Below are 26,094 nucleotides of genomic sequence, written 5' to 3'. Positions count from 1 at the left end.
ATGAAAATTGCACTAAGACAAGAATAGAATGTCTCGAAAGTTCCCGGTGTATTCATGCTTACACACATATGCTGTCAGTTGCTGCCCAAGTTTAAGTTTTGTAATATGCAATGCCATTCTTTGGCGACCAGGTTTTTAGACTAACCACTAAATATCGGGACACTGTAGAGCCTGTGCGCTGTGTGTACTTACTCTGACTCTTCTTTCGAAACAAAGTTCTTTCCATTTTCAGCATGGCCATCCCTTCATGACCAACATTGCAATGGACAAGCCGTGCATGTTGCGTGAAGAATGGGGTTCATTACATTTCCTTATATGTCCGTATGCAGAAAGCAAGTGCGAATTGTTGAACATAGTGCTGATGGAGCCAGACGGCAGCCAAAAAGAATATGCAATGTAGGTGGTACACCACCTATGCATCCAAAATATCCTTCATATGCACTTACAATTTTCCCGCCTACCTAGCCCAAAATACTTGGGATAGCTGACGACTGGGACTCCAGTTATAAACTACCAGTGTTTCCTGTACATGCTGTTTATTAGGTAATTCATTCGTGTCTTAGACTTCCGTGCCATTCTGAGCAGGCGATAAGAGAGCATTTTGTTGGCTACATACATTAATGTCGCCTTTTTTTTTCAAGCACCACTATGATTTTTCAGAGCCATTGCAGCTTTCCAGCTGTCACTCCCAGCAGATAACTTTATTATGAGGGTAACACCTACGTGTTGATGAGCACGTTTTTTGATGAATGAAAACTGCTACCTCACCTGTTTGTTTTATAGTTTTTGCAGTTGAACTACAACTGCACTGGATCAGCACAGCCGAGATTTCTTGGCTGAGTCGTGTTTTCATCACTCACTGCAGCTACCAAAATAAAATGGATGAGAACTACTTGTTGATCATCAATATTGTCACGGTATAAACAAAACTACTAGTGGCAATATCTACTGCCCACTCAAGAAAGGAACCAGTATAAGTGATTCATGTGAAAGAGGAAAACAGCGTTTGGTCACAGTTAGTGTCACCTGTTTTGGCGTTTGTTTAACGCATGCTTTGCCTATGGGTAATGTACTATGCAGAAAGAAAAGCTCACGCAGCTTTCGTGCACACACCTGAGTGGCGGTAAAGCACCGATATTTAGTACACTGTGCCTTTGGTGGACACAGTAGCACAAACACAGTAGCCGCATCTTACAAGGCTACTTCTGCGTGTAGTAAACACCTTTCTCACTGGGGATATTGTTATCTCAGCTGTCAATTTGTTAAGCCAGTTTTATCAAAACCAAAGCCCAACCTTTGTTTCTGGAGTAAGCAAGTGTTGGTGCATGAGCGAAAAACAAATCAGCATGTGTTAACACTTCCCTTTCGTGTCCAACTTTTGATGGAAGGTGGGCTCTTGCTTCAAGCAGTTGCACCAATGTGCACAAGTAGACAGTGAAGTAAAAATGGTTAGAAACGGGTTGCAACGGTCCTTGTTTACCCGGGTTTACACTTGTTTGATGGATGCAGTGACCTTTAACAGCGCAGTTCTGGCCATCACCGCATCACTCACACGTGTCAAAAATGTGCTTGCTCTTGAGAAATTTCATGCTGTTTTCCTCACCTGCCCCAATAAAAAGTACAGAGCTGTCAACAGAGTGCAATCCAGCTTAATAGATTATATTGTTCGCCATGCAAATGCCTGCTTAGACGGCGACTGCGATGCGCCTTTCCTGCCATGAAACAACGGCACGGCCTATGGCAGCACTGTTGCACAACAACCTTAGCCGTAACAGCACTCTTACAATCACCTGACCAAAAAAGGGAAAAAAAAAAAAACCTTTATGGAATTTTTGTGCTAGTCTGGCTTCTTTGTTTGCATGTCTTCCCAGATTGTTCTCTGCTTTTTTTCCCAACAACATTCTAACCTTCGTTTACTAACCTCTACTGCTGTCCAATTCACTTTTGAGTGATTGAATTTAACGTGCCGACGCAATGCAGGCGACGAGGCGCACCGTAGTGGAGGGCTTCGGATTAATCTTGCCCACCTGGGAATTGAACCCGCACCATCGTGCTCAGCAGCACAACGCCTTAGCAACTGAGCCATCGGGGAAGGGGGGTCCAATTCCCTTTTCTGTTACCCACTCTGCTCCGCCACGTTAGAGCAGAGCACTCTCTTTAGGTGTCACATGCTGCCTATAGCGCTTCCTATACACCATGATTGGACTTTACAATGATTAATATTTGCTTAAAACTAGCAGCAGAGTGGCCTATTTTGGCTTGGCAGGCACAGCCTGGCTCAGGTCCATAGCCGGACTAAGACCTCTCCCACTGACCTCCAACCACTCCTATCCTGCGCAGCTAGACTTCATTCCATGCCCCCGAATTTATTTCATCCCTCACTCGGGTTAATGGCCGTACCCTCCTTCACCCGTCTCTTGGTATCCACTGTTACCCCGATTGTCCAGGGGGTTGTCGGTTCGCCTCCCTACATGGCCAGTCCAAGTCCATTTCTTTTTCTTTACTTGAAATATATCATCTACTCAAGTTTGTTTCCTGATCCAGGTAGCTCGTTCCCGGTCCCCCCCCGACTGTTACTCCTAACATTCGTTCCATAACTCGCAAAGCCAACCTATGTTTGCTTACTAGTTGTTTAGTAACTAAAGCGCCAAGTTTCAGCTCCGTACGTCATCACCGGCAGTATGCACTGGTTGTAGATTTTTCTTGAGCAACAGAGGTAGCTTACTTTTTCATTATTTGGCAGTGCTTGCCAAGTGCTCCTTAGACCATACCTATTTCGCGCCGGATTTCTCGCTCGTGGTTGGGGTCACCACTAACCATCCGTCGGAGGCAGTTATATTCTTTTTCTAGCGGATTGTTTCGTAAGCTGAAGAGGATGCTTTACACATGCTTATTCCACATTACTTTAGATTTATTCGTATTTATTTTTAGCCCCACGGCCGCGCTTTCTGACTGTAGTTCCTCGCGCATTGTTTTTAGGTGTTCTGCAGTCTCGCAGGCTGGCAGGCAAAACATGCCAGCAAATGACAAACATGAATCCCAAGCTAAAAGCACACACACAACCAAACAGCCACAATCGAACAGATCAGTGAAATTTATTTGCAATTACTCTTACTCCACCCTATCCTACCATACAAAAAAAAAAAGAAGAAAAACATTGAGGGAGGGATAAGCTCATGTTAACCACAACTGCGCCACAACAAACGTAGGAAAGTTCTAGTGTAATTATCACAACAGGTGGAAAAAAAAAAGTAGCAATTTGATCAACTACACCAAAAGATAACCATTTGGGAAGAAAAATACCAGCTACTAATCGTGTAAAAAGTAAGCAAGGATAGATGGCAGGTTACTCCCACTCTCTACGCCGTGCCCGACCGTACACATTCAACACACAGCTAATTGTGCCAACATACATGCGTGTCCAGAGGTTTTTAAGGCCAAAAGTGCGCTTCACCCACTATCTAGTTAATCTACCCACTCGGGTAATCACATAGGCGAGCACCAAGTTCTCGAACAAGTTAAACGGTGAAGTTCCTTCATCTCTCGGGTGCCGATGCAGCGTGGAAGAAGAAGAAGAAAAAAAAAAAAAAAATCACCTAAACGAAAATTTCATTACTGCCAACAGGAGTCTCCCGATTTCGCTATCATAAGAAAGAAACAAACTGCCCCATTTTCACAATGTAATGCCTAGAAAAGCAGGAAGTAGAATTGCCAAACCCTCAAAATAGACAGAGGGGGGAAGGAAAGGAAAGGAAAAAAAAGAAAAAAAGAAAGGTACATGCCAGCCACAAAAAACAGAAAAGCACATTGGGCCACTGTTAACAAAACTCCAGATTCAAAAACTAAACAACACTTCCCCACTACACGACCCCGGCAAATCTAAGGTAACTACCTACTAAGCCTGGCATTGTGCGACCGCTGAACTACTAACACAATTCTTTTGTAACCACAAAAAGCAGGCAAGAAGGGTCTGCTCAGTAGGAAAGGACGGGGGAGGGGAGGAAGGCAGAAGGACACAATCTCAACCAAACAACACAGTCTCCGCACCCCAAACACCGAGCGCTGTTCGTAACAGGCACCAGTGTAGGGGGCTTGTCCAAAAATCAAGCATTCTCACCCGTTTTCACGTAACCTCGTACAAAAAGAACAACAAAACCAAATATTACGAGGAGAAAGAAGGAAACAGAAGCAGCGTAATCAGCAGCAGCGGCTAGGGAATTTAGTGACGAGCCACAATTTTCTCTTCACCAGCCCCCCCGTAGCAGACACGATGACTTCCGGGTGCACTAGGCGGCTGCTTGCATGCCTCTGCTTAGTCAGGCGGCCGCTTCTCGGAGTGCTTCTTCGTGAACTCCTCGGCGTTCTTGAGGAACTTCTTGCGGTCCTTGCTGTACTCCTCGGCCAGGTCGGCACGCAGAGGGTGCTCAGGCTCTGGGTCGTTGACTAGGGCAATCAGGGCCTGGATCACTGCAAGTGTGGGGAACGGGAAGAAAAGGTGGTCAAAGTCACGAGCGCACAGCTAAAACTGCTCCATTGACAAACAGTTCCTATGTCCAGGTACAAGTTCAAAGAGTCACAAAGACAAAATACGAGTTGGGTTCATTAACCCTTTGATGCTCAATTAGCTTAACAATGTGAGAAGTTTTTTAGGTCTAAAAGGACTTCGACATCACAAATATGAAATAAAAAAATTTGCTCCATTAGGACAGACCCTAGGACACACTGGGAACTGGCTGCCCACCTATCACTTGAACGACAGAGCTGCCTTGATAAACATGATTTGATATACTGTAGGGTTTAACGCACCGACGCTACACAAGCGATAAGGCACACCGTAGTGGAGGGCTCTGGATTAATTTCGACCACCTGGGGATCTTTAATGTGCACCGAAATCTCATACACACGGGCATTTTTGCTTTTCGTCTCCATCAGAAAAGCGGCCGCCGCAGCCGGGAATCAAACCCATGTCCTGGTGCTCAGCAGCACAACGCCATAGCCACTGAGCCACCGCGGTGGGTGATCAGCATGATTTATGGTTGAAGTGAAGACAATAACGTAAAGCTCGTATGGCTTTCATTTGTAATAACAACAAAATTTCACACTTTCGGTTACCAGTCACTAGCCCGGTGAGCCATCCGGGCTCGATGCGAGAGGACATAGGTAAACAATATTTTTTACAGCACACGGAACTACGTGCTGCCCTCTCTTCCCTAATTTTTGGAAGGTCCAGGATCCTTTGTCTGTCGACAGACGGTGTTAAATGTCGAAAAAAAAAAAAAAAAAAAAAGAAACACGAAGTGCGAGAGAAAAAGAGAGAAAAAAAATATTGTTTGAATTGTTGCTCCTGAGCAACACTGGGCATCAAAAGGTTAAAAGGCTGCTTTGTCCCGATGACAATAAGACCGATATCATAGCAAACTTTTAATGAATTATTGAGATATTGAAGGTAACAGACGAACCAGTGGCAACACGAAAGTCACTTCCCAGAAATTTATGTACAACATCGCAGAATGTTGTTCGTGCATCTGGCAGCCGCCAGCCTAAGCCACTACCAAGAAACATGACTGGAAGATTGTAGTGGGGCCTGTAGGTCCGTTTGATCGTATCGTTTGAACGCTAGCAAGCAGTTGGCGCGCTGATAACCACATTGTAGTCCTGGCACATATTACGTCACTCCTTCCCATAACATGTCGCTGACCGTGATAAATTTGAAAGTTGGCGGCACTGTTTAACTTCGACTTCCATCCGCGCCTAACATCGCTCAGCACTCAGTGTGGCAAAGTGGCGAGGAGGAAAATGCCAGGCCAACAGGTGTGAGGGTGAGTGGCGAAGAGGCAAGGAGCCCACGAGCAGGTGTGTGCCTCAAGAAATTAAAATAATAATAATAAAAACTGCTGCGTACTTGCTCATTTCGTCGGAAATTTTGATCAAAGATAATAGTCGACTGGCGCCCCTTCTCTTTCCCGCTCACCTCTCGTGCTGTTCCTCTCCTGTCTCACATGCTAGAGGTTTGCTCAAGTCAATTTAAATTTACCGCGTTCCACTGCTCCAGGCCGGGTGCCTCAATTCCAGCGCTGCTGTACGGCGGAGACGGGCGTGAATCGAAGCACCCCACTTTAGCAATTATAGTACCGCGTTGCCTTATTCCACGTGCATTCCAAGCACGTGGAACCTGTCTAGTGGAACCTTTCGTTGCTGTTGCTGTTTGATTTCTTAAAATTCCACCAGGAGCAATAGTGGCGCATGCAACAGCAGGTGACTAGAGTGCCTCGATGCGCGCGCCCCCGCTTAGAGTGGTGTCAGCTTTTGAAAGGGCAGGTGCCGCCTCGGCGGCCTTGGCGACAGCGTGGCCGCCATTTTGACTCCTCCGGCCGGGCCCCGGCGCTTGGTGTGCATGGTGTTGCTCGCTCGATGCTCGTTCCCCACCAGTTTTATGCGATCGTTTGTTTCCATCACCGTGCCCTTGTGATGCGGGCCGCAGGGCAAAAATTATTCTAGGAATTTCTGAAAACTCTAGCACTTGCCCAGAGGATCGAAAAAAAGGCTTCTTTGGACAGCGAAAATCAAGCGCGACAAGCGGCATTTTACCAAAGCCTCATCCATTTGTATCGTAAGCTAACATTTATTTTTTTTAGCGCGAAGCTATTTCATCTGCCAGAAATATTTAGCGCACCATTTTCTTTTATTTTATTGAATGCAAAAGCACCCGTGTGGGCAATATTTGGCGCAGCCTAAAGGGCCCTGAGTATTCTGATACATTCAAAAGTACTACCGAGGGTTTCGGAGTAGTGTCGTTGCGTGGGAAAGTTTCACCCTGGGTTCAGAACTTGTATTTATTTGTGCACGCTTTCAACAACTTCGTCAAAACTTGCATGCCTCTTCCGAAATTAGAAACTTTGGACACGAAACGTATGCTGTTACTGCGAAAAATGTTGAGCGTTACGATGCCGGGCCGGTTACCGCCGCCTTTGTTCTTGTGAAGCAGTGCTTTTAAATGACAAGTAAGAACAAGCCCAGGCCTATTGCGCAGTGTTGTGTCATTCTTACACGATTATTAAATTCTGGCCTAGTAGGAAATCACGACTTGACTACAAACTTTTCACAGAAATAAATCTGTAATGCCTGCGATAAAGTATCGCCCCGACGACCTTATCTTTCGCCAGCTGATTGTTTTTTATTCGCAAACATTTTCAGTGCAAAGGTTTATCGTATTACCCTAACAGCAGGCAAGGTCCATTGTCGCGCTCATTGAAACGGCTCACGGGAAAACGCATGTGAAATCAGATTATTAAAATTTTCCCGTGGAGCTAACCTCTCCAATGAATAAATACTTCTCTCTGTCACACACACAGCTTGCTCTTGCCCGGGATCATATAGCGCGCATAAATGAGGGTTTGGTTAGATGACAAGGACGTACATTCATCGTTATTTTGCCAGTCTGCTGAAATCCAGTTGTAATTTCCTTTGCAGGCTTACTTTGAACCAAACTACTATGAATAAAACTGCGGGATGGTTGGGAAAGGCTGAAACCGAATGCAGTCATGAAGATAACAGCGAGTCAGCGACAGTCCTCAGCAAGTTCTTCATGTAGGATTTTATTAGTGAAATTTCTTCTGCATGCGCAGCATTACACGAATAAATCACATGTTCACTAGAATTTTCGGGTTTTGTTTCGTAAAAGTGGAGCGGCAGTGTGGATGTGATGTGTTCAGGTATGCCCGTAAAATATCTTCTGTAAATGGTGGGGCGGGGATGTGTATCAATGTCAGATAATAATAAGGTAAAAACAGGTGTTTATATGCCACAAAAAGTTAAATGTTTGAATCCTTTCCGCAAGAATACTAATAAAGTAGTTCACATTTCATCTTACCAGCGTATTTACACAGTATTGCCGCTCAGCACCTTATTCTTTGGAACAAGGGGTGTGTGTGGGGGGGGGGGGGGGGGAAGGGGGGGGGGGGGGCTTTTTCTGCGTGCAATGCAATGATGTCAGTCTTGGAAAATTAATAAATTGTTTGTAAACATTGTAAACACTAGCTAGCTCCACAATACTGAGATTTTTACGCTGTGGTACATGTACGGCTGCTGGCAGCATGTATGTAAGTGCTTTAAACGATGGGTAGCGTGTTTGGAACAACGTTTTTACAAACAAAATAGGTAAAGGTTTAGACTTATCGAACGTCTGTTGTTTCCCGCCTAAAGAAGAAGATTCGTTTTTAATACATAGAAGTCTACATCAGCCACTGACGCCTAACACAGGCACAGGCCATTAGCTTACAAGGCATACTTCGTTTCTTTGATAAGCATTTAGGTAACAACAGCGCTAAGTGCTGGCTAAGCTTCGTAAAATAGAAAACCTTGCGAACGTGCGCTTGTGCCTGAGCGTACCGTGCACCGCAAATGGTCGCGCGCTTCGCATGCTGCCCAGCTGCGGCGGGAGGCGTAATGGCGGATGCCGTAGCAGACGACGCGGCTGTCCTCACCCTCAGCGGAGCGCGCGAGCATCAAGGCACCCTACAGGTGACTATTTTCTGCAGTTGATGTATTTCATTTGGTATCGAAAAAACGAAGCATCCGTGAATTTCTTTAATAAAGAAACACTGGAAATATTACTTATGTATAGACTTTCTGCCTCACATTTGCGTTATGTCTTGTTCTTCTTTAACACTGCTGGCAAATATGAAGATTGCCACCAGAATCAGACATGTAGATTTGGCTCTGTGTATACGACTACTGCGGAGATTAAATTTCACTTTGGCCGGGCGGTTGAATCGAATCACAGACAGCCAGACACACAGACAGACTAAAATTTCTTTGTTTAAATAGCCCAAGTAAGAATAGTCTTTAAAAAGCTTTCCATGGTCACCGTGTTATGAAACTGGCGTCTATCCACTTGGGTTATCGTCACACTTGGAGCGCCCAGCACTTCTTTTGGGTTCGTGGCGCGGGTGTTGGCTTTAGACTTTGGGCGAGTTGAATTGGACAGATGATCGACATAAGCTCCAACGTGCAGCTGTTCTAGTTCAGAGACTGCGTGTGCTCAGCGGCATCAGTGCCCTATCTACCGATAAGATGGCCAGACCCAAGAAAATCCAAGTTAAAGCTTGCGAAAACCAGAGTGTTTACATCTCAATTGCGAGTGTGGCAATTTTTTCCAATTTTTTTTTTAGTTTTTCCAGTCATAAAAGACTTTCTGTGGTTGGGATGGTGCTCAATGAGTTGCCAAAATCTAGTTTTTCAAGTTGGACCAAGTTGTATTTTTACTTCGTGGCCCCTTTAAGAAGAGCAAATAGCTCACGTACTCGTCACTCTGCCAAAGTGACGGACTCGAGATGTCAATGCATGTGAACGTGGTGTTTTGGTGTATTGAAAAGAGATTGCATTTAATGCGAAACATCGTCTGCCTTCTCCCTCGCTTAGTTTCGTTTGTTGCTGCTGCCGTAGTTTATAAACAGATTCACAAAAAAAAAAAAAAAAAAAAAAAATCACGGGAACAACTTGTATCACGTTCGAAATATTTGCAGCAATGCACTATTTGTTCTGTGCGAAAGTACAACTGGCTTCGGTGTTGAGGCACAGGGAGCAACCTCCATTGTCATTTTTAAGTTACAGGTGGGTGTACCAAAGTGGCAAACCAGCCCATGGTACTCGTCCAGACTCACAAACGCACTCATTGTGTACCTTTCTCGGATTCGTCGAATGCCCCACACCACCTTTTGCCAACATAAAATATCTATTGCCAGCAAGACCAAGTAAAAGAGTTATTTTAACAAATCGCCCCAGCTGCAGCTGTCGCGGCAATCGGTTCGCTTGCAGCCGCCAGTGCGCAGCTACCTGCTTCTCTGGAATATTTCCAGCGGTTCCCTCGCAAACAAATACTTGAGGTGCAGCGTTATGGTCAGTGGTGTACCAGCCTTACTTAGATCCACAGGTATGCAAAGCTGCGGGCCTCTAAAGGCAAGGAATAAGCGGTCGTCATTAGGTAGGCAAGCTGGGAAGAAAAGCCATTCATAGCTCGCGGAAACAACAATCAACATGTCCCCACCGTTCCACTGCCAGCTCTGCCAGTGATCCGCAGACTAAGACATGAATCTTTATCCCTGGGGCGTCCAGAAGTTAAGAAGATAGGACGGCACTGCTGTGTTGACATAGAAAAAAAAATACTACGGTGGATGCTTAGAACATTCTAAAAAATGCAAGGACAGAAGCCTAGTCGCACCTTCTGTTGAGTTGCTGTCGAACTTTCTGCTGAACCCTGCACCTGTCATCACTTGAGCAGCCCCATGGATAGCCCGCAATGAAGTTCGCTTTGCTCACTAGCCCCCAGTAAAAAGCCCCCTGTTTGCCCCCTTGGTAGCTCCATCTTTCAAGGTGGCTCGTATTGCATGTGTGGCAGCCCCCTTTGGTGTGGTTGCTTCCCTTTCGACCTTTCGAACGTAAGCTGTACCGCCCTTTTTCTGACCCTCCTCCAGCACAGATGTTTCACTTTTCTGGTTCACGCTCTCTGGCTTGTAGAACTTTTCTTGGACCACCTGTTTCTCTAAACCTCGCAACACGCAAGCTTTAAACATACCTAGAGCTTTCACCTTAAAATGAACAGCTGCCTGTTTTTTGCACCGAAACGTGTGTCTGCACTACAGTGCGGTTTCGGTCACTTCCAGCGATCGTGACCCAGAACCCCAATGCAGCATGTGGCACCAAGTTGCTTTTGCTGCAAACAACCAAAAGCTGAGCTACGGTGTCCAGGGATTCTGGGCCACTGATGTCTGCAAGTGGAAGTGGAACCAATTTTCAGAGGACGCCCCAGGTGGCCAGCAGCGCACCGAATCTTCGTTTAGCAAGTATCACACAACTTTTGCAAGCGCAGAGGCAGCGAAAGGGCAAGTGTCAAGTGTTAGCAGACCCAGAAGACAAGTTCGATGCTTTTCTTCTTTTTTTTTCCCTCCAAGAGTCTGCTTGATGTGCTTCGAGCAATGGATTGATTGCAGAGGATTTCAGCAGTTTGTCCAACCAAGCTCTAGCAATGAACTGTGAAACTCAGTTGGGCCTAGCAGTGAAATTGAAGTTGGTATGCACTTCCTTTGGCAGAATGAGCTCTCAGCGGTTATGACAAAGGATGGAGGGATTTAGAGCCTTTGAAGTGAATACGATATCAATGAAATCATATAAAACTTCTTGGGAAGAGGGAAAGGCAAGTGTACCTAATAGCTTTCGGGACAACAAAGAATGCTTCCTTCCAACAGGGGACTGCCTCGCAAGTGGTATCAGGGTTACTAAGTTATCCTTCAAACCCACTGCGAAGGAAGCAGCGTGCTGCGTCATCCGGGATGCTGCTGATGCAGTAGGCACTGTCCACAGATAAATGGATGCGATGATTGAAAGCAATGTATCTGATGTTTACAATATCAATAGGATGACGCACCACCACAGCTCCCATATCATTGTAGGACGTGTTACAGAACTCTAATGAATGGCATAATTCTTTCAAATTTTAGCATTCGTTGCGCTGAACATCCCAAAGAGAACGATCTCAAATGAGCCAAGTGGGAAAATCAACACAACTGCCAAAAGAACCTGAATGGAGGTCAACCCCCGACACATCAAGCACTGTGTCACGATGCGACCATTGGGTTCATGTGTTGAATGAAAAAGAACTGCACTGATGACCTTAAAACAAAAAGGGGAGGGGGGGGGGGGGGGGGGGGGACGGGCACTAAAGGCAGTCTCCCAAAAGATCTTGTAAGAAAATCTAGCCAATTTTGGTATAGCACTCCGCAACAACCACCACATGGAAGACGCACAATGGGCTGTGATGGACACCTTTTACCACATTGCCCCTACTAATAAGAAGCCAAACCATAAACTCGGCCCCTCTAAACTGGGGTTAAACACCAGTGAGCTCAGCTGTTCTCACATAGGCGTCAGCAAAGTTGCTGTGGGAGGGCTTTGCTGCATGGCCACATACGTGTAGCTTCTTTGCGAAACACTCACTTTGAAGTCCACTTTTTGGGCCACACCCCACCAGTGCGAAAACGTCAGACACACAGCAGACAGGCTAATGTTACCTGTTTGAGCGACTTTCATTCACGGGACAAATCTGTTTGACATCGTGGCCCGTTAAACGCATCTCATAGAGAGGTCTTGCACCTCGATTTTTAAGCCCAGAAGGGGTGCCTGCCACACTGAAGTTTAAAAACCACCGAGTTAGCTAAAGCAACCACCTTCGAAGTGCAAAATTTGTAGGAATTTAATTTATCCCCTCCTGGCCCAATGCTAAGATGGCAGGATTAAAAAAAAGCTGCTGAAAACCATGCCTCCAGAATTTGATCACTCGCATCAATAGATTAACATGCTTTTGTTCACTGTGTAAACAACAGCACAGTGCACAACACACTTGTCCATAACTGATAATTCAACTTAAGCTGGGTACATCTGAAAAAAAAAAAATAATAATAATGGAAAAGTTGGAGTCAAAAGGTGTGGGCTTAGACATTGAAACACCACAGTAGCTTTCTAATCCCGCTCGGCCGCGGCAGGATCAGGCTGAAAGTATGAGGACTGTGCGAGACAAGTTTGTTGCCTTCTGTACACAAAGCGGTCAGAGCGTACAATTCATGAAACTTGAAGGTCTGGGCAGAACTTTGCGTATCACTGCTTGCGTCACCTCGAGCCACCAGAACACAGCGGCAACAAACCAAAAGGCAGCTCGTGCCTGAAACACCCCCTTTCCACAAATATTGCCGGTAAGCCTGTCATTTCTCGCACTCGGCTACGCAACCAAAATTACGAATGAATAGGAGCCCCTCATGCAATTCAAAAAAACACCTGCAAAAGTTACTTCAGTATTTGCACTCGTAAAGCTTTATCACAGGGCTAAGGATAAACATTATGCGTGTACTAGCACTAGAAATGGTCAAACATCAAAGCAAATCACACGATACTCGATTCGACTTAACATTACATGGCAAGATTAAAAAATTCGAATTTCCGGTTTTAAAACATGTAACTGTGCTTTGTTGACAATGAGAAATGCCGCTTGAGAACATGCGTGAAAGGCATTCTTTGCAACAAGTTAAAAGTAACTGGGCGTCAGATGCATCACGCTTAGAGCGGCTAAAAAATTGGCAGCCGCAAACGCACACACCGACTTTCCCTGCTAGCTGCGTTATGCTTTCCTGCAATGCACCGGTGAAGAGCGGCTAAGCAGGAAAAGCAAGTTATCTTTGGCGGAGCGTTTGTAATCTTCTTGGCATTACCTCTACCCTCGTGCTTCTCTTTTCTCACATTGACAATGCCACCATGTACAAGCTGCCCGCGTCAGCACCCTCTACATTAAAAAAAAAAAAATTATACTAACTGAGTCCCAGGACTGTCACTGAAACAAATGCGCAAAGCTGATTCTTGTTTTACCGGTAATTTTTTTTTTGGATGACTACAGAATGCTATTCATTGCAAGAATGCCAAATTCACTTCTAATGGGCTTTGAAAAAATACCCTATCTAAATTTACTTTTGTTACCAGGTAGCCACTGCTTACTAATTACTTTATTTATCATCATACTCTAACAAGTAATTGCAATACGCGTCAGCTTTAGCTGTTGTGTATGACTAGCAGCAGTAATTTTGGGTGTATGGAACCGATGGATTACCGTCCTAATTTACGACACACTTCTGCACCAGTGCACCTTGGCATATGGGCCCATAGACATGCGCACTGTCACACACTACTTCAGCAAAGGCAAGCAACCCTGTGGCAGCAGCAGGTACTGTGCCAGCGCCTCTGTAGAGCCTAACACCACTGGACTCGCTACAACAGAAGTGTGCCTTTACCACTTCTGACCAATAATCCGATTTCAACAGGGAACGATATAACTGGGACCTTTACTTGACAGTAATTTTCGACACTGAGAAAAAAAAAAAAAAAAAGGGAGATAAGAATGCGCCGCAATACACTGCAGCTCGCTCCTTCTGCCTACACAGCCGCCTGACTTGAAGGCGTTTCGGGCAGGTGCACCGTGCAAATGTACAGGAGTTCTTACAGATTTCAGTATAACAGACACATTTGGCTGTTTGCAGGTGTATGAGCTTCCATGTGTGCTTACGCCAAGGTTCTCCAATGCACGAGCGTGTCGAGGCAGCAAAACTGGACTTGATCAGGTCTGCAACCTGCTGATAACACTGCCTAAACAGGCATAGTGCCTGCTTGCAGGGCTTTTGGAATCAACTCGTGCCAACCCAGACGGTCGCGATAGTGGTTTCCTATCGTTGGTTCAACAGCTTTACTTTTTCCCCCTCCCTTCACAGGACCCAGGAACAGTCGAAACCACAAGGTTATTAAAAAGAATGTTGCTGACTTTTCCAGAAGCAAAGAGAAGGTGGAATGCCTGCGACAACGAGGGTAATACAGGCGAAGGCAAGGGAGATAGCAAACATTCGGAGCATGGTGCAGACTCGGTGCAAGGCCAGCAGAGGATCTCAACGACGAGCCAACGCCGCCTGGTGGGCTGTTTGTTGTCAGCTGTTCTCTGCGGCGTTCGCGTACGTGGTTTCTTGTGGACCTGTGGTTGTGTTCTCATTTTAGCCTTCTCTGTTATATTCCACGCTTTCAGGTAATTTCGCCCAAACAATAATGCTGTTGCGCAGAAATTTCAAGCACCTTTGCGGAATCTTTATGCCGGCTGTTACCAAAATCATGGCCGAGGGCCCTTTGTCTCATCGTTCTGCAGCGCGCAGCCAACGCGACATTCGAAGAGCCTGAGTGCACTCGGCGCAAGTGCAACTAAGCAGGCCCGTTTGACAGGGGTATAACTCTAAGGGCCTTATTCTCCACTTTGCCATACTGTTCCCATTTCCTAGTTCTGACTAACGTCTATTTTCATCTTGACTACTGAAAAGCACTGAACGACCAAATAAGGCCCTTTTTCTCGAGTGTAAGGTGGCAGAAGGGCCCAGAAACATTTAACCATCAGCGCTCAAAGGAGCTTGAAAGTGGCCAAGTCGCCACACCAAAAGTTCAGTTGCCACAAGCCTTCAAAAGTTGCCAGTTTGGCGACAATCACTAAGCCTGGCAACCTTGCCCACTGAGGACTTCGTGACCACGCAAACTGCACCATCGTAGCCTGGAGGCACATGCATCAGACTGAGGTACGCTGTTATTTTCCTGGGCAAGTTATGTGTCCTGTAGGGGAAAAAAGACGTGGCATATGAGGGTTGCTCCAGCTTTTAAATGGTTTAAAGGAGCCATGAAGAGAAAACAAAAGTTTGTTTTATTCGAAAGATTAGGTGTTTCATAGTACCCCAAGCGCTTTCCCGGAAGCAAATGATGCTTTATTCACTGAGAAATAAGGCAATTTAAGCCAAAATTTTAAATCTCCCGCTAAAATTGAACATTCCGTGACGTGTACAATGGCGTCATAGAGCCGGTCCATGAAACAGATACTTAGTATGTCGACTCCATATAGCACCCACACGCGGGAGTCGATCGAGACGGCGGCCATTTTAAAAATACTAGTAAAACCTAGTGCACCCGCAGCCCTAGTCATGGAATCGCCTGATCCGGAGAACAAAACTCTCACCGAGGAGCTCGGGCTTGCATTTAACAACCTCACACCACAAAAACGCTCAATGCTTCTAAGTGCACGAGCGGCAAGAGTTGTGGGATATGCGGTGGACGGGAAAGCGACCATTCCGCGATAGCCACAACAGACGAACGCCCAGCCGTCGGCACCGCTGCCTCGTCAGCCCCGCCGCGACGGACGAATATAGACTGGTACGTATGTGCCGTATTTTGATTACGGTTAATAATAGTTCAATTTCAGTAGCAGTATCACTTATGCCAGTTGGCCGGTGTCGTGTATGGAAAGCCGTTCGCGCGAGCTCTCTGCTTCGACCAGAAAGATACGAGCGTCAATGCGCGGTGTTTACGGCATTTTTTCCCCCAAGGTCAGAGCGATTTGACGAAGTCGGCGACGAGCGCCAGCATGTTCCAGGAGTGAGCTAACGTAAGGGTCCCTGCCGTAACTGAACAAACTGAAGTTTTCAGTGGTTGTAAACTGGAAACGAGCTCGTAACGACAGCAGCAAGCCAACACCATTCGAAACTTACGCGACGACTGGCACTATTTCGTCGCTTCTTGCTGTTCCTTACTCCCCTCGTTTCTATTTTTACCTTTGCTGGTTGGCGATATGACGGCCAACCTCCTGTGAAGGGATTACGATACGAAGCAAGGTCGTGGCTGTGCGTGCTGGAACGGTTCGTTGGCCCCGAAGAGCCTCGAACCCGAAAATTCGTCTGCGCGACGGCGAGATGTCGAGCTCGGCCGGCGCTAGTTTCGTATGCATTGGCGCACACGCTTGCGAGTTCGTTCGGACCTTCAACCGTTTACTCCACCGTTCTTTGTCATAAAAAGAATGTGCAGTATGTTTCACGGGCATTTAGCTCGCTATGCAAGCTGTAAGCCCTGCCTAACATGCGTTTGCTTTTGCCGGCCTCCGCCAATCGCAGAGCATTCCCAAGTGACATCACACAGGTTCTGTTGCGGAAAATGAGCTGGTGGGTCGCATGGTCATTTCCTTTTTTCCTAATTATGTAGCTTGTTTGAGCGAAGTTTGCGTTATAAGTGGTGTCGTTATGGTTCTAATGAGGCAATCTTTCGAATAAACCAAACTTGTGTTTTCTCTTCATGGCTCCTTTAACCCATGCATTCATTGGTGTTTCAGTCTTCCAATTCCAAGCGTATAGCTAAGTGCAGCGTTGCCTTGCTACTGACGTTTCTCTCGAACAAGACTTGTGCGTTGAAAGGCAGAAAACAGGAGCATAAATAAAGAAGAAAAAATGGCCGTGTATCCGCTGCTTCCGTTGCAAATGTCGACGAAAGACTATAGTCTGGTGCCCCTGCCAAGTAAAAGCCTCCCTCCTCTTTCCCCCTCACCTCTCCTGTCTCTCTCCTTCCAAGACAAACACCCCTAGAGGTTTCCTCAAGTCCCTTTAAATTTACCGTGTTCCACTGTTCCATGCCGGTTGCCTCGATGCCAGCGCTGCTGTACGGCGGCACAGACGTGCATGAATCGAGGCAGCCTACCACATTTATAAAACCCCATTGCCCGACTCCAAAGCATTTCAAGCGAAACATGGAACCTATCTAGTGGAACCTTCCGTTACTGTTGCCATTTCAGTTCTTAAAATGCCGCCAGGAGCTATATTGGCATGAGCAACAGCAGGCAACGGTTTTCTGCATTGAATGTAGTATTTCATTTGCTATCGCAAAAATCAAGCATCCATGAATTTTTTTAAATAAAGGAATACTGCCAAATGTCATTTATGTATGGATTTCCTGCCTCATATTTTCATTATGTTTTGTTGTTGTTCAACAATGTTGACAAGCATGAACATTGCCACCACACTTGGACGTTTAGAGTTGGCTACATATATGTAAACATATATGTTGCAGCTTCTGTTTCACTTTGGCCGGGTGGCTGAATTGAGTTAGACACACATACAGACCAAAATTTTCGCATTTAAGTAGCCCAAAAAATATTGTTTTTAAAAAAGAAATGGGGCTTTTGCGAGGCTCGAACCATGTTCCTCGAATACGCGGGCCCGAAAGTAAACAGACCGACGCCATAACCACTGGCCAACCAGGGGCTCGGTTGAGCCACAAAAATTACGCTTACCAAGCTTAGTAGTCAACAATTATTGTCAGGTCTGTGCAGATTTTTGTGCATTTGCAAAATTCTGGCAGTGGTAGCGCTGGTTTCACCTGTGGAGATATGCAAGACGAGCCCTATAATGCTAATACTAGAAGCAATGCAACAGGAGGTCTTTTATTTAACTAATAAAAGACATCGCACATCACCGATCCCCCTAAAGCAAGCCAAGGCAGCCTAGAAGGGGATTCAGTGCATCGCTAGCATTGAATAAAAATAGCCTGGTTGAATTTGTATGAATAGCCAATAGCCGCCAAGAAAAGTGAATGGCTCTTGGGGGGGAATTAAACGGCGCTTCAGCATGCTAGAACAGGTTGCCAAATGCCCTGTCCACGGTTGTCAAGGAATGCAAACTGCAAGAGATTCCTTTTGCTTTTGAGATGCTAGTTGGCTGCGTCCCTTTTGCCTTCAATGCCGACAGAGAGAATAAATTTAATGGGAAAGGCGACGCTGATATGTTCAGAGAGTAGGCGTTGGCACACAGTGCATGAATGCGCGAGTTCATATGCATTTTGCGAAGCGACGCCGACATGGCCAGTAGGGATGGAAGGAAGGAGATATTCCGGATCCGGCACAATCGGAACTAAGCTATGGCGGAAGCAGAACTAGGCTGCGGAACACTGCAAAAGATGGTGCTACTTAAAAAAGTGGCCGTCGACATGACGAAGGGGCTTTAAACAAGGCTGCTGTCACTCATCCAAGCCATTGCATCCAAGTCCGCGCCTGCTATTCCACAATACTGCATAATGGCGATAAGCGCACCTGTTTGTGACCTGAACCCTGAATTTCGGAATTTTCTATGGTGTGGTTAGCATTTGATCAAAAGTACCACGATTTTGGAACTGCGAACAACCGTCGTTTCATTTGGTGGCCATTGCACCACACCAAAGTAACAAAACGAACCTGCTAAATTTTCCAGAACCGACTTCAATAGGGATGCGGTAAGGGAAGGAGGATTTGCTAATCTCTTGAATTGCCTCTGAAGTATGCACTGTGCATTTATATTTGTTTATCAGCTCATTAACTTAAGGCAAGCACAGTTGCCCTAAAAAACTAGCAGAGCATCTAGAGGCTCTTAAATTTAAGCTGGCCACAAGATCAGGAGACAAAGCACAAAGGATCCCATGTACCGTTTTTACAGTGCTCTCCATAGTGCAATGGCTTTGGCATTCGGGATTCTGCAATCAGTCCCCCTAACAGTCACCAATCACCCACCCCGAGTTGTGACGCACCCTCCGTAAGGAACAGCACGCACCTTGGTCCGTCTTGGTGGCGGGCTTCCAGTTGTCAGCGCTGATGATGGGCAGGCACACCTGGCCCTTCTCGTCAATGTTGGGGTGGTAGATTTTGGTGCGGAAGGTGATCTTGGGCGGCTTGAAGGGGTACTCGGCCGGGAAGTTGATCTCTATCCGGAAGGCCCCCCGGTTGTACGGGCAGTTGTCCTGCGGTTAGGAGAAAGCATCGTGCACACTTGCAGTGCATTTCTTTTCGCAAAGAGCTCCGCCCTGGAGTTCACTGTAGTGCAGGGATCTGCAGTAATACCAGCGGTTTCTATGCCGTATGCAAGTGTTGTTTTCTGCTTTCAGCTACAGATGCTGGACTCGCATCTTTGCCCCTACGCAATGTTGGCAAGATCACTTTGGGAAAAGAAAATGATGGGAGCAGTTTTTACTCAAGAACGCCTCTTTGTTTTGCATGACTCAGTGTGCTTCTTTTACGGACCGTTCTTAAACAACGAATAATACCAACATTCCCTGCAGCTTCGGTAAAACAGGGAGAATCTCAAGTGAACAAGCGCAGACAGCTGGGGATGTGCAGCTGGCATGAGCATGGCAATCGAGTTCCCGAAAAAAAAAAAAATAATGCAGCTACAGTAACAAGCACGTGTCACAGTAAGTGCACGCGTTAAGGGGACAGCTTTTTGCCCAAATTGAGAACGGCCACCTTTTATAGCCTTCTAAAACTTCGTTTGACAAGGAACAGTGGTTTGTTTACAAATACTAAAGTTAGGCTGGCATTTCTCTTCCATTTCATGCTTATAAACTATGGTATTTCGTTTCACAGTGGGGCTCTGGTGCTACACTGAACGCTATTGCCAGCAACGAAGAAACATCAAATGCATCCAGCACAAGCATCTCGTTCATTCCCCCCGTTGAGATTGCAGTGATGCCGCAATACTCCACAGTTATATCAACAGACAAGAGGTCAATGTGCGCCATAAATTTAAAGAGATGCGTAATAAAAGTTGCCAGATAAGCCTGCAGAACACCAGTAGGTATGAAACAGTCGTATTCATTTTAAATGCTATTTCTTGGCTCTGCACCGACTTTTTTCATCTGCCATTTTTTTTTTAAGTGTAACCATTAATGTGGCCTTTAAACAAGGAGGGATGAGGCACTGGTGGTAGCAGGTGGAGGAAGGAGGAAGTTTGTCAACAAAGAGAGCAAATAGTACTTTATCGACAGTCATCAGAAGTTTCCTTCAATTGGTCATTTTGGACTTGCCACAACTGCTCCAAAGCAGCTTTGTATTTTTTTTCCGCCATAGAATTCCTATCGCGACTATAGAATTCCTATCGCGAAAACAGCCTTGGTATACCCCCAAAATGCTTGCAAGGAGCTTGAAGTACGACTTCTGCCCGATTCCCGTTTTTTCTCGCGGCAAAACGTGTAAAAAACCTCCCACGCCTTTGTCAGCGCGTGTCCACGTAATTAAACAGCAGCTTTTGCCAAGGGTAGCATACATGAATCCTCAAAGCTAAAGCTGCCCATGCCAGCTAGTTTGTTTTTGCACTTTTAATAAAGCTTGTTTAAGGAGATGGTGCACCACCTTCCTGCATGCACGCACCCTGTATACACATCCAGGCCAGTGCCTGGACTTGTGCATTCTGGGTTCCCGATTTCTTTTTGACGATGCCAGTGGCTTATCTCGACATGGCTTGCTTGCAATTCGTCTCAGTTATGTTCGCTCACAACATGCAATCAGCAAGCAACTATGAGGTAACCACTCAAAACAAAATATCACTGGAATAGAAGAGCAATGATTACTGAATTTCTCGAGCCAAATGATTTATTGCCCAGATACACTAAAATTTAACTTCCACCTCATCAAAGAAAAAAGTGGGGAAAGGGGGGGGGGGGGGGGGGGGGAGGAGAGGCCTCCATCCAGAAAACATGCAGTTGCAATGTACCTACTGTTCATATGATGAGCACTCGTAGCAGCGCTCCCTAATAAAGCAAGGTTTTTATAAATGCAACTGTTGGAATATGCGAGCATTCAAATATATCATTTTTGTCTACTGCCAATTTTCTTTCCCAGTACTTTAGCAGTGCTAAAACCAGTAAAACTGAGTTAATATTAAACTTAACTAGCTCTACCAGCAAACCATGTAATATAGGGTGGCAGGAAGACACTAAAAAAGCATGTGTAACTATCATTAGACCTATATATCGGCAGAGATCTTAAAACCCTCTTGACAAAGACTAGATAAAGATAAACAAACAAGTGTACTGTCAATTCCCAAGCATTTGCCTCAAATACACACACCAAAACATTATTTGTTCATATCTGATTATTTCGTGGGCTGGGCATGAATAGAAGTGCGATATGTCCAAATACAAATGTACGACGTGCATGCACAACTTGCAGTACACCATTGGAATGGTAACTGTAAAGTCACGCATGGAAGAACATCACATGGCGAAGCTTTCCCATCCTCCCACAGTACTTACAGGAACAATCAATCCCTGCCATGTGAGAATGTTGCTTTCATCCACTTGGATGTCTCGAAAAGCTTTTGTTCCAGATTTCCTGAGGTCTGCAAGTTCCTGGGGGCAAAAAGGGCACTCACAGTTACGCGCAGTGTACACAGCGAATATCAAAAGCACATCGCGGGCACGCGAGGAATCAGACGTGCCATGTAACTAATAAAGGACAGGCATGCGCAAAAGTCGCCTAGCACGCCAGTTCCTTGAGCCTCAACCCGGCGTCCGCTGGCTGCAGATGGCGCAGCAATGCAGTTTTGCGCCGCACGGCCACGCGCTGCCCATCCCGCAAACTTTTACTGGCGACTGTACATCCTCATACCAAGTCATTACCACTGAACCAGCAGCAATTATCTACCAGCCACGCTAACGAGCACAGCTGAACCCGCACTCTTAAAAAATGCATCTTATAAACGGATTCAGTTCTTTTTCACACATGCTAAACCTTGCGAGTTGCTCTCATGCCACAGCGATTCTGTTTTTGACTGATATCTGTTCCCTGCAGATCACTAGCAACATACCCTTCGTTTTTTTGCCCTTCCCACCTGCAATCTGAACGGTAGACGCAAAGAAATGGGAACAGAGCACATGGAATTCGATACATTCTGCACTATCTGGCAATTGGATGCCCACACGAGGACCCAGCATTAAGTCGAATGCCTGCTCAACAAAGTGATGCTTCATGTTAATTTATTTCCTCATCCTACACCGCTGCACCACCAAGCGAATTTCAGTCTGCAGCATACACCCCATTAAACGTACTCCCTTTATTTACCCTAATTAATCTTCCACTTGTGGGAGAAAAAAAAAAGTATTAACGGCAGCTTTGCACTCAACTTCATTTTGCTTTTGAACAAACGTGCATTACCATGGCGGCACACATGCCGGGCTCTTATCTGAAGCGACCAGACAGTCGTGCCTAGCACCGCAAGCAAAATGGACGCTGTCAGATGCAAAAGATTAGGCCGGCAACTTGCTTCTTGCTCAGCTGTTAAGTGGTGTTGAAATATGCAACTGAATAAATACCCAGCATCGTTGCACTAAGCAGGCATCTGATTTAATGGCAGGACGTACAGAGGGGATAAAAAGAAATGGGAACAACAGAGCCCACAGCCTCCGACGCATGCCGCACCGTCTCGCTGCACTGTCAGTAAACTGCGCGCATGCGTAGTTGTTTCAGAGCGTTTGAGAGTGTGGCCTACATTTATGCGGAATGCTTGAACAAGCAGCGACACCGGGCCTTTATTTTGAGACGCCCTTTCACGCTGCGTCGCCACTGAGCAGAATGATCGTTGAATGGCATCATGCTAGCTGCGATCAGCTTGCTCCGGGCTTGGCTACCAAATGTAGATAACAGGATGCTCAGTGGCGAGACAGCATAAAAAGACGCCTCAAAATAAATGACCCGCGTCCCGTATTTATCAAGCATTTCCCCTAACAGTAGGCCACAGTCTCAAACGCTCCGAAAGAACTATGCAAGCGCAGTTTACTGAGAGTGCAGCCAGACAGTGCAACTAGCGTCGGAGGCTGTGTGCTCCGTTCGTATTTCTTTTAGTCCCCTCCTGTCAAGTGTCTGGAAGACCAGCGCCTGCAAGGAGCATTTGAACCTGCAAGCTGGATGACGCTGCATACATCAGATGCTGTGAACTCAGCTTGCCTTTCTCGGTATCTTCCCTGAATTCGTATCTACCCAGAGTATAAAAAATAAGTGCCTAAAAGGATACTGCTGTACAAGGTTCTGGATTTAAGCAACCGATGCTTTTCTAAAATACTCCAGCACTATGCACGGAGGAATCTCGTTTTTCGTTCCAATTAACAACAGCAAAAAAAAAAAAAAAAAGCTGGTTCCAAAGACGCCCGCACAATGGCCTTAATTCACCTTCATTACTACATGAGGCGAGAAAGCTTAGAAGTGACAATATTCGACAAAACCGACAGCAAAACGCAAATTACGTCCTTGGGAGGTATAGGCAGAAATGCTTGAGGATAACTACAGGAAAAAATTTCGACGGTGTTACAAAAAAAAAAAGAAGAAGAAGAAAGAACGCCCGCAAAAAGCAGTGGTTCGCTTTTAGCGACGACGGATGCTGGGAAGATCGAACGGAGCTCGTTCCGATCGCTTTACGTCATAGTCACGAGAAATTAATCACCGCGCAAAAAAATCGGCAATAAAACCAACCAATGACAAAAAAAAGAGAGGCAGACGTCAAGCTCGACTACTTTCAGTCCCGCGCGAGGCGACATTTATATTTAGCCGCAGGCTCAACGCCCTGAACTCGTCAGCCGGCGGCGATTGCCGGCTCGGCTAAGCCGCTTGCCGCAAGATTGAACACCACGCGAAACCAAGCTGCTTTTATTAAAGGTAAGGACAACACAATACCTTGGATACAAATGGCGCGCATCAGAGAAATTGAAAAAATAAAAAAAAAATATGTATGCCATCGCCGAAGATGACAAGCGTTCTTAAAATTCCGATGGTTTCGAATTGATTTCGTGTCGCGATCAGACGCGGATATTACGTGAAAGAAAAGGTCAAGGGGGCGTATACTGTGCAGAACAGTTAATTGCCGGCCCCCAACCCCATTTGCTTTCCAGCGACTTATCACTGGCAAGCGCTCCGTGCACTACGAGGGGAAACGCTGTTGTGAGTCACCCAGTCATTGACGCAACAAACTTCCGATTTCGTAGCGCAATTTCAGCTGCGGTTAGCAGCCCAGCCTGATGAAATCGCGATAAACGGCGGACAGTCGGAATATTTACCGAACGTAATAAACTGTAAACGTTAATTGGAGGAAAATAAATGAAAACACGAATGATACGTTGGGAGGCCGTTCTGAGGAGGCGGTGCGCTCCGTAGATGCGATATGCAGGTCTAGGCCTACTTTTTGAAACGCCGCTATGAGGAAAGTAAGTTAACGAAGGCCAGACTGAGGCAGAAGCAACAGCAACTACACAAACATCACCAATAAGAGAAAATATTCGTGCGAGAAATGTTGTCGTCGAAATACGGCGACAATAACGTCATTTGAAAGAGGAAAATGACTTACTTTTTGCAGCCGCCTAGTCGCTGCCATTTTCGAAAACTCCAGAAGCAGGCGACGCCTGGTGAGATGTTGAGGGAACACGATATGAAGAAATGTGCGCAAAAAATGCAGTTTTTCTAAAATGTCACTTGCAAATGAGACGTAACGTCAGATATTTTGCAATAAAACTGACCCAAAAATTAAAATAAGCACAAGTTTGTTTGACAGCTTTGTCGTTCGAACGCTAGTTGATGCGCTGCTGCCAGACTGAGCGCGGGTTATACGAAGTCGTCAACTCTTATCTGCCGCATTTCCTGCACTTGACGCTTGATAACACAATCACAGCCGACTCGGTGGAGGAGCCGCGAGATGATAAGCGCTATTTCAACGTGCCATGAAATATCTTTTCCAAGAAAAAGGAAGTAAAGGTACAGAAAATCGCATAATTGTATAAATGGTACTGCTCCGATTCCCCAACCTTGCATTGAATTAGCATGGTAACCCAGACAGCGAATCGTTTTTAGTTAATCGTGTGACGGCCCTAGATTAGAATAAACTTTGAGGTCAGATCCGGCTGCTTAAGGATAAGGATCAATGTGAGCAAATATCCGCTAAAGGGGCTCGGGTATTTAGAGGAAAAGATACGGAAACAATTGAGCACCTAATTGTGGAATGCCAAAGTATCCACCAAGCCCGAATACGAGGAAGTCTACTTTGATGGGTTTAAGAGTTGAGGGAAGCGTTAACTAGTCTGCAGTTGAGATTATCAAGAAACGTATTGGTGGAGGAAAAGCAGGAAAGGGGAGGGTTAACAACAGTTACTTTAATCGAAAATACAAGTCGTAGTTCCAATGAGATTAGAGAGTTTTAGTATAGCGTTTTAGCTGTAGCGTTAACGTTTTGCGGGCCGCAATCGCGAACGGATAGCGCCTCGTTATGCTACGGTTAGCGTGCTCGCTAACGCTACGGGCGCGCTAAAGTGGTGCTTTCCGCTATACTAAAACTCCCTATTAACAAACGAAGGTTAATTTCCTACGCAGGCGACATGACACTTGCTATATAGTACTTCGATTCAAAGCGGAAGTCTTTTAGCATCGTGTTTGCGTTTTTGCCAACTTATTCTCATTTTTGTAAATATTTGTATTGTGTATATATTACTGTATTATATACTGTTTTATATATTATATATTATACTGTGTATTATACTCGCTTAGAAGGCAGGATTTATAGCAGTATTGTTACGCCTTCATGATCTTATTTCACTTTCATTTCATTTCATCTATTTCCACTTTAAAGGCCCAAAGGCATTACAAGGAATGATTTACAAGGTATGATTTACCCGCAACCATGATTTACAGCTCCAGGTATGATTTACAAGGTATGATTTACAGCTCAACCATGCACACAAACAGCACAAAAAAGGAAAACAACGAGAAAAACAGAATGGTACAAAAAGTGGTGCAGTAAAAATGGAGGCAAAAAACAGGGCTCCAACAAAGTAATCTACAAGGGCGTAGATCTGCTGCATATCACTCAGATTGTGACATGTGACTGTTCAGTTTATTTCGGGAGGTTCGGCGGTTGCTGCACGTGACTGTGTTAT

The 26,094-nt window shown here is 45.7% G+C and overlaps 1 protein-coding gene across 1 annotated transcript; it reads right to left on the bottom strand.

Annotated features, from left to right (window-relative positions):
• Positions 1 to 3,076: 3,076 nt before the first annotated feature.
• On the bottom strand, positions 3,077 to 24,738 carry LOC144146013 (ubiquitin-conjugating enzyme E2 L3). Its single transcript, XM_077677917.1, has 4 exons — positions 24,516 to 24,738; positions 21,436 to 21,531; positions 18,960 to 19,146; positions 3,077 to 4,467 (listed from the first exon to the last, which is right to left on the bottom strand). Exons 1-4 carry the CDS (start codon positions 24,540 to 24,542, stop codon positions 4,313 to 4,315), a joined length of 465 nt encoding a protein of 154 aa, XP_077534043.1. The 5' UTR covers positions 24,543 to 24,738; the 3' UTR covers positions 3,077 to 4,312.
• Between the last annotated feature and the right edge of the window lie 1,356 nt (positions 24,739 to 26,094).

Source organism: Haemaphysalis longicornis, unplaced genomic scaffold (assembly GCF_048455015.1).
Source record: "Haemaphysalis longicornis isolate Haplotype H1 unplaced genomic scaffold, Haemaphysalis longicornis Haplotype H1 scaffold_7, whole genome shotgun sequence".
Lineage (NCBI taxonomy): Eukaryota > Metazoa > Arthropoda > Arachnida > Ixodida > Ixodidae > Haemaphysalis > Haemaphysalis longicornis.
The sequence above is the reverse complement of the archived record's forward strand: the minus strand, read 5'-3'. Positions and strand labels throughout refer to the sequence as shown.

What these genes read in the sequence shown, in the direction of transcription:
- LOC144146013 (XM_077677917.1), bottom strand. Translation starts at nt 24,542, where the DNA reads ATGGCAGCGACTAGGCGGCTGCAAAAA. An exon ending in CGACTAGGCGGCTGCAAAAA is followed by an intron (nt 21,532 to 24,515) that starts GTAAGTCATTTT and finishes TTTTGCCCCCAG; the next exon opens with GAACTTGCAGACCTCAGGAA. An exon ending in CGCCACCAAGACGGACCAAG is followed by an intron (nt 4,468 to 18,959) that starts GTGCGTGCTGTT and finishes CCACACTTGCAG; the next exon opens with TGATCCAGGCCCTGATTGCC.